General features: G+C 39.2%; 1 protein-coding gene across 4 annotated transcripts in view; it reads left to right on the forward strand.

Annotated features, from left to right (window-relative positions):
* Positions 1-8,967, forward strand: part of PML (promyelocytic leukemia) — a 46,641-nt gene that overhangs the window by 671 nt on the left and 37,003 nt on the right. For all 4 annotated transcript variants that reach the window (XM_006753242.2, XM_006753244.2, XM_006753243.2 and 1 more), the window contains exon 2: positions 1,304-1,770. In XM_006753242.2, the coding sequence (XP_006753305.1) occupies positions 1,304-1,770 (467 nt within the window). The remainder of the gene's footprint in view (positions 1-1,303; positions 1,771-8,967) is intronic.

Below are 8,967 nucleotides of genomic sequence, written 5' to 3' on the forward strand. Positions count from 1 at the left end.
ACGGGGACGGGGCGGGGAATGGCGGAGAGCGCTCACATTGGGGAAAACAAAACCTAAGTACCAGTTCCCAATGGGAGAGGTGAGGCCTCGCAGCTCCTGTGGTTTCTTCTCCAGGAAGTCTTCTAGATACTTCTCCTGGAACACCTTGCCCTCCCAACCCCCTTTACCAAGGCAGGTTTTCTACCTGGAAGCTTTCCCTTAGTCTTCTCCTGAACAAACCCCCAGCCTCCCACCCCCAAAAGAAGCTTCTTAGATCACTTGCTCTATGTTCTTCCAGGCCCTTTTAAAAGCACAAATAACACCAGTTGTAGTAATTTGTATTATTTGCATAAGTACAACTAGGAATAATATTGCTTAATATTACTAGTTAACTCTATGAGCATTTATCATGTGCTATGCACTGTATCAAGTATTTTTTTGCATTTTTAAAAATCGTGGTAAAATATACACAAGATTTGCCATTTTAGCCTTTTCTAAGTATACTATTTAGTAGCATTAAGAACATTCACTATGTTGTGTAACCCTCAAGACCTATTTCCAGAACTTTTTCATCACCCAAACAAACTCTGTACCCTTTAACCAATAGCTCTTTATTCTCCCCTTCCTCCAGCCCCTGGTAATCTCTAATCTACTTTGTCTCCAAGAATTTGCCTGCTCTAGATATTTCATATAAGTGGAATCATACATTTGTCCTATGTCTGGCTTAGTTCACTTAGCATAATGTCCTTCATAAATGGGAAGGCTGAATAATATTTCGTTGTATGTACTCCATTTTGTTTATCCTTTAATGGACACTTGGGTTGTTTCCACCTCTGGCTGTTGTGAATAGTGTGCTCCTGAGAATGTGGGTAAATATGCATCTGTGTGGGTCAGTGGTTTCAGTTCTTTTGGATATAAATCTAGGAGTGGAATTGCCAAATCATATGGTAGTTCCTCAAAAAGGTAGTTTACCTTTATGAGGAACCATCAAACTTTATAGAAGGTTGATACTTAATGTATCTCTTCTAAACTGAGTTCAGTGATAGTAGGGATAGAGGTATCCTATTTATCCTTGTATCTCAGGGCCTGGTACTGTGTCTGATGGGAAGTAGATGCTCAATATATTGTGGAATTAGAGTGGGAAGGCCTGAGTAAATGGGAGATTGAAATACTGGTAAGCCTGGGTTTTCATCATCCAGTGACTGCCTGGAATGAAATATGAAGTCCCATTCCAGCCTCCAGCCATGGGGGTAGGTGACCTATGATGGTGGTGGGTGGTGACTCCTGGGACTTAAGGTCTCACCCCTCTCCTCTGGTTCCCCAGCAAACTACGGAGGAGGAGTTCCAGTTTCTGCGCTGCCAGGGCTGTCAGGCAGAAGCCAAGTGCCCTAAGCTGCTGCTTTGCCTGCACACACTGTGTTCAGGATGCCTGCAGGCCCCGGACATGCGGTGCCCTATCTGCCAGGCGTCCCTTCCTCCTGGCGCTGATGGACCCGTCCTTGATAACATCTTCTTTGAGAGTCTGCAGCGGCGCCTGTCAGTGTACCAGCAGATTGTGGATGCGCAGGCCGTTTGCACCCGCTGCAAAGAGCCGGCAGACTTCTGGTGTTTCGAGTGCGAGCAACTCCTCTGCGCCAGCTGCTTCGAGGCGCATCAGTGGTTCCTCAAGCACGAGGCCCGGCCCCTGGCGGAGCTCCGCGGGCAGGCGGTATGCCAGTTTCTGGACGCCACGCGCAAGTCCAACAACATCTTTTGCGCCAACTCCAACCACCGCAACCCTACACTGACTAGGTGAGCCGGTGGGTGGGTGGCACATCCAAGAACCAGGTAGCTGATGAATGGGGAGCAGGGATCTGGAGTCACAAAGCTGAGAATGTGGGACAAGGAGCTTCTTGTAACTCCAGGTGTGGTCCACAAACAAGTAGCATCAGTAGCGATGATCATAATTTACCAATATGCTATGCCACGCTAGTGGATCGTAATAGTTTCCTCCTATAGTAAATAATACTGCAGAATCATCTTCACACCCTATTCCGTAATTCCTCTAGAATAAATTTTTAGAAATGCCATTGCTGGGTTAAGGGGCATGAAAATTTTACATTTTGATACATGCTACCAAACTGCCTTTTAGAAAGTGAAATTTTCCATAAGCGCTGCCATGGGATCTCTACATAGCTGGATTCTAAGATGAGAGAGATGCAGGCAGTTTCTGTCTGAAAAGTCAAAACCTAACCACCGCGCTATCTGGGAATGTATGTATGGAAAAAATCAATTCCAGTTATCATTATTTTCATTAAACAGCGTAAGATTTCAATTATTTTTAAAAATAAATAATACTATTTATATGGTTCAAAAATTACAAACAAAACTTATGTAGAGAGTGCTAAGTCTCTGTTTCTCTTTATAATCTGCCTAATTCCCACCACTTCATCCTCCTCCCATCCAGGTAATCATTGTCACTAGTTTGAATGTCTCCAGAGTTTCTTTGTGAATATATACACAGATAGAAGTTAGATAGTCTTTTGAGGTCTTATTTATACCCCTTTTGGCCAAAAAAGGAGCATACCTATGTGAACTTCGGGACACCCTCCCCCAGTAAATTTCTTGTGTATTGTGTGCTTGTTCTTGGGGATGTAATTTTAAAGTGAAGAATAGGAGACCCTCTGAGAACTGCATTTCTGCTGAGCTGGCTGTGGCTTACTAGGAGGCTTACCACCTGCACTTCCCACTGCCTCTCTTCCCAACCCCTGCCCCCCACCTCCCGCTCCCAGTTCCTCAACAGTGATATTATCATTTGAATTTGGATTTCTTTGCTTAGTTTTAAGGTTGAGGTTCAGCGGCTTTTCATATGTTTATTTACCATTTTTTCTTCATTTGTGAGTTGCCTATTTGGGTCCTTTGCCTTTTTTTCCCCTTGGAGGAATTAATCTCTTTAATTGTAGGAGGCTGTTGTAGTGCAAACACAATACTTCACACAGCATAAGGTATTGGTGTTTAAGTTTTTAGTTCTATGTAGTCCAATCCATCAATCTCCCTTTATAGCAAGGATGGGGAACCTTTTTCTGCCAAGGGCCATTTGGGTACTTATAACATCATTCGAGGGCCATACAAAATTATCAACTTAAACATTAGCCTGCTATAGTTGGTCAAACATTTAATGAACTCACCCCTAATGCCTTGGCAGGGCCAGACCAAATGGTTTCACGGGCCTCATACAGCCCACCGGCTGGACATTCCCCAGCCCTGCTGTATCTTTTCTAGCTTTGGCCATCCTAGGAAAGATTTTTTTTTCCCATATCAATGTTAAAAATATTTTCTTATATTCTATTTTAATATTTGTATGACTTTATTTTTATAATTAAATTTTTAATTCAAATGGTATTTATTTTTGTGTGTGGTATATATAAGGTAGAAACCTTCACTTTTTTTCTCTCCAAATGAAAAGCCAGTTTTTCTCAATTTTCATTGAAAGATTTTAATAATCCACTCTTGCCCCGATTTGAAATGCCCTAAATAATCATGTACTAAATGCCCATGTAGTCATGAGTATGTTTGTAAATCTGTTCTGTGCCAGTGATCTCACTATTTCTATGCTAATCCATATGCTGTATGGAACTCTGTGGCTTTGTGTTTGATAGGGCAAGTTCCCATTCTTCAAAAATAACTTGCTTTTCTTTTGCTCTTTCTTATGCAGTTTTACAACTTACATATTCATTGGGATTTTGATTGAAATTGCAGTAAAAATGGGGTGAATTGCCCTCATCTCTAGTTATATCTTTTGGGTTTTAGTTTATTCATATATGTCTTGAACTTTTTAAGATTATAGTTAAATTTTGAATATTTAATAATATTGAGAATAGAATGTTAATTATTTCTAATTGGTTATCATTAGCATTCACTAATCCTCTCAACTTATGTGTATTAATTATATCTAGCCAATTATATCGAACTCTTATTCTGTAAGTTTTTCAGTTTCTTTTAATTTTTCTAGGTAACAATCATATCATCTGAAAATAATAAAAAAAATTTCTTTCAGTATTTACACACATTACTTTGTGGCTTTATTTCATTGGCCAGAAGAGTATTGAATAATAGTATTTAGAAAAGGCAACTTTATCTTGTTCCTATCTTCATGAAAAGTTTTCTTATGTTTTCTTGTTTAGTATCATGCTTATTATTGACTTTCTTAGGTAGCTTTTAAAAATCACATTGAGAGCCCTAGCTGGTTTGGCTCAGTGGATAGAGCATTGGACTGTGGACTGGAAGGTCCTGGCTTCGATTCCAGTCAAGGGCACATGCTCAGGTTTGGGGCTTAATCGCCAGTGTGGGGTGTGCAGGAGACAACCGATCAATGATAATCTCTCATTATTGATGTTTCTATGTCTCTCTCCCTTCCTCTCTGAAATCAATAAAAGTACATTAAAAAAATAAAAAATAAAAATCACATTGAGAAAGTTGCTTTTCCATTTCTTGTTTCCTAAGAATTTTGTTTTATTTTTAACAAATAAAAATATTTGTTAAACACTCAGGAATGAGTGTTCTTTTGGACTCTATTAAGCTTGCCTTTCACCTTTTAGTATTATGAATTATATTAATAGGTTTCTTTATGTTGAGCCATTTTTTTAATTCCCAGGAGGAAATCTCTATTTGGTCATAATATACTGTTATTATTTTATTTTATTTTTTTTTAAAATATATTTTATTGATTTTTTACAGAGAGAAAGGGAGAGAGATAGAGAGTTAGAAACATCGATGAGAGAGAAACATCGATCAGCTGCCTCCTGCACATCCCCCGCCGGAGATGTGCGCGCAACCCAGGTACATGCCCTTGACCGGAATCGAACCTGGGACCTTTCAGTCCGCAGGCCGACGCTCTATCCACTGAGCCAAACCGGTTTCGGCCTGTTATTATTTTAATTCATAACTAGTTTCCATTTATAATATTTTATTTAGGCTATTATCTCTACTTATAGATGTGATCAATTTTTATGAATTTGTGTGATTTCTTTTTTAAGTTTTCTTTCAATGAATACTAATCTCTTTCAGTGAATTTGTAAGCTTTCCTCTTATGAACATAATCCTATATAATAAAGAGCTAATATGCTAATTAGACTGAACAGCAGAATGACTGTCCGGACCCGATGATGTCGGGGCTGCAAGGGCCAGCTGAGGCAGCCGGGCTGTAGGGCCAAGCTCCTTGCATGAATTTCGTGCATCGGGTATCTAGTAATATATATAAATTACTTAGCATAGTGCCTTGCACATATTTGCAATAAATGTTAAAATCTTACTATTTATATCCTTTCTTTGCTCTACAATTTAAAGGATGTAAGCAATTGAGGCTATAGAAGTTTCTTGAAAAACTATCTGAGACTGGTGCCTTTTTTGAAGAGTAGATTATTTTTCCATGGTATTGATCTGCTTTGGATCTTGACAGATTTTCTGGAACATTTTCCAGTTCATCCTGAGTTAGCTTTTAGCTTTCATAATTTAAAAATATCCTTTATACCTGTAACTATATCTTCTTTCTTATTTTTAATATATATTTGTGGTTATTTCAGTGATCTTTTCAAAGTACTAGCTTTTGGCCATATATTCCTTATTAATGTTTTCTTTTCAAGTAGCTTGTAATGTTTGCTTTCTATATTTGATGTTAATTTCTATAGTTGATCACTTAATATGTGAGAGTTCTATATCTTAGACTATATTGAGGTTTTCTTTGGGGCCTAGCATATTTTTTGAACTAGTATATTCCTAGGATTTTTTTTAAAATGTGTATTCTTAAGAGTACACACATATCTATCTATCTATGTCTCTATATAAAATATGCATATATTTATGTTATATATATTCTTGTTACTCTTGTTTAAATTTTTAGCAAGCATATTACAACATATTTGTGTGTATGTATATACATTTATCAAGAGTAGAGTGCCACTATTCTTCCAGATAAGATAAAAGCTTTAGCATATTTTTTCAGTCTTTTTCTCCTTTTTTTTCCTACACCCAGATTTAGTTAAATAACATGAAATTTTAGTTCTAGATTATTGCCAAATTTTTATGCCTCTTCTTTCCTAATCATCTTTTCTTAACAGTTATTAAGTGTCTTAATCACATTATAACTTATTTGTTATCTATATTTTAGATTTTAATTTCTCTCATTGCTCACAATTTTTTCTACAGCATATCTTCCCCTTGAATTATTTAATGTGATTAATTTCCCATTTGCCTGAACTATTTTGAGTAATTTTTTGTTTGTTTTTCAAAAAATTTACTTTCTGAGGCCTTAAGTGTCTTAACTTGTATGTTCTTTTGCTGTCACATAAGGGAAAGTTTTGTTAGGTATAAAACTCTGGGGTCACCATCACAGTTCCTTCATCTTGGAATATATAAACACTGCTTTATAAATTTCTGGCTTCCAATGTTGCAGACAAGAAATTCAGTTATTGTCTGATACTTTTTCTTTGTGGTTAATCAGTTTTAGTTTCCTAAGGATTTCATATAATTATTTTCTTTTTTCTTGCAATGATTGATCAGGCTGTATTAGATATAGGTCTTTCCCCCACCCAATGCTCCTCTATGATAGTGTTCATCTGAAAAGTCAAGTCTTCATTTCAAAGATGTTGTCTTCTGCTTTTTTATATATTGATTTCCCTTCATTTGCTTATTTTTTTCTTTTTCAACTATTGCTATATGGATATTGGAACTCCAAATCCATTTTTTACATCTTTTATCCTTTTTTCATTAGTTCTTTTACTTCGCTTTTTTTCTTCCAGATTCTCAGAGTTCCTTGAATCAATTTTAAAATTTACCAACTATTTTTTTAGGAGACCCCTTCCTACTATTTACTACCTATGATAAGTTTGGTTTTTCTTAGCAATCATGTGGGTTTTTTAATTGATAAAAATGGTTCGTGTTCTCAGTATGCTTTTCTTATAAGCCTGTTCTATGCAGTATGTTCTTTAATCTCCCTAAAAATAAACCTAGGCCCTGGCCAGTGTGGGTCAGAGGTTAGACTGTTGGCCTACAGACCAAACTCAGGTTTGATTCCTGGTCAAGGGCTCGTTCGTACCTGGGTGCAGATTTGATCCCTGTCCCCGTTGGGCGTGGGTGAGAGGCAACCAACTGATGTGTTTCTCTCACATTAATGTTTCTCTCTCTTTCTCCCTCCTTCCCAACCTTTAACTCTCTAAAAATCAATGGAAAAATATCCTCAGGGGAGGATTAAAAAAAAAAGAGAAGCAATTTTTAGATGTTTTATGTGTTTCTGTATTACCCTTTTTTAAGTGTGAGCTGAGAATCAGTTTGCTCATTTTGGCTGCTGATTCTCTTTATAGGTCCTGTGGTTCCTTGTGATCTGCTCACCTATAATGGTTGATATCTAGATTGTATAGTTTTAATAACTGATGCTGGCAGCAGTTGTATAAACCACAGTTTCCACCTCCCACTCCTACAGTGAGGATGGTGGTAGCATACAAGTGGCCCCACTTCTAGTGTGGGGGGTCAGGGGTGGATATCTCCCCAGGTACAATAGACAAGGCTGGTTCAGCCAGCAAGAGGGCAGGATTCTGGACCTGTGAGCATCGCAGATGGCTAAAAAATTTGACCCTATTGCTAAAAATCATACACAGTTCACAGTTTCACAATTTACCAGTGGTTACTGAAAAAACTAAACTTGCTTTTTCTGCACAAAACCTAGGTCCTAGAAATAACCCACAACTTTTTCCAGGAATAAATCACTCTACCCTTGGACATTGAGCTGATTAAGATACACATTAAAGAGCAGTACCAGAGTTGGTCTTAAAGTGGGGCTGTTGGCATTTGGTCACCATGTCTGTGGAATCCATTCTTTCAGCCCACCTTCCTACTGTGTGGTAGGCCCTCTGCTATGTAATCCTATGTAATAAAAGGCTAACATGCAAATTGGCTGAATGGTGGAACAACCGGTTACTATGACACGCACTGACCACCAGGAAGAAGACGCTCAACACAGGAGCTGCCCCCTAGTGGTCAGTGTGCTCCCACAGGGGGAGTGCTGCTCAGCCAGAAGCCGGGCTCATGGCTGGCAAGTGCAGCAGCTGTGGCACGAGCCTCTTCTGCCTCCCAGCATCACTAAGGATGTCTGACTGATGGCTTAGGCCTGTCTCTTGCTGTCAATCGAACATCCCCCAAGGGTTCCATTACTATGATAGACCACAGGCCGGGCTGAGGGACCTCCCCCCTCCCCCCCCCAGTGCACAAATTTCGGGCACTGGGCCTCTAGTAGAAAAAAATAAAATAGAAGACAAAGGAGCTAGACAAGAACATATTTTTACAAGAGACTTCTCAATACATGTTTGCAAAACCATCTATAGTTGATAACACTGTAGCATATACCTGAAATTCACTAAGAGAGTAGAAATTAAATATTCTCACCAAAAAATAAAAAAGATACGTATGTGGGGTGATGGATGTATAAATTAACTAGATGGCAGGATTACTTTCACAATCTATACACATATAAATTCATCATCATGTACATTTTAAATATCTTACAGCTTTGTCAATTATCTATATATATAAAGAACCAGGGTCTGTAACGTTCAAAACGACCAAGGCTCGACTGAATGCCAGGCTGCGTGTGCAGCAGGCTCTGGTGGGCGTGGACTGGCGAGCAGGATGAATTGCTGACCTCTCAGAGAGAAAGAGAGGCCGGGCTGATCAGCAGCCAGCTTCTCTTTCTCCCGGAGAGGTCAGCAGTTCAGCCTGCTTGCCAGCAGCCTGGGGCAGCTACTGGTCAGCCCCACCTCTCTGATCAGGCCCAGAGAGATAGGCCTGGAGACGCTGACTGGCATAGAAACCAACCAGTCAGAACAAACCTGGGTGAACTGCAAGGAGCCAGTGGCTGCCTAGGAGGCGGAGCTTTTGACACTGGCATAGAAACCGACCAATCAGAACCTCATCTGGGTGAACTGTGAAGGCAGAACCTAAGGTGGGGGCTGAGGAGGG

Source organism: Myotis davidii, unplaced genomic scaffold, assembly GCF_000327345.1.
Source record: "Myotis davidii unplaced genomic scaffold, ASM32734v1 scaffold131, whole genome shotgun sequence".
NCBI lineage: Eukaryota > Metazoa > Chordata > Mammalia > Chiroptera > Vespertilionidae > Myotis > Myotis davidii.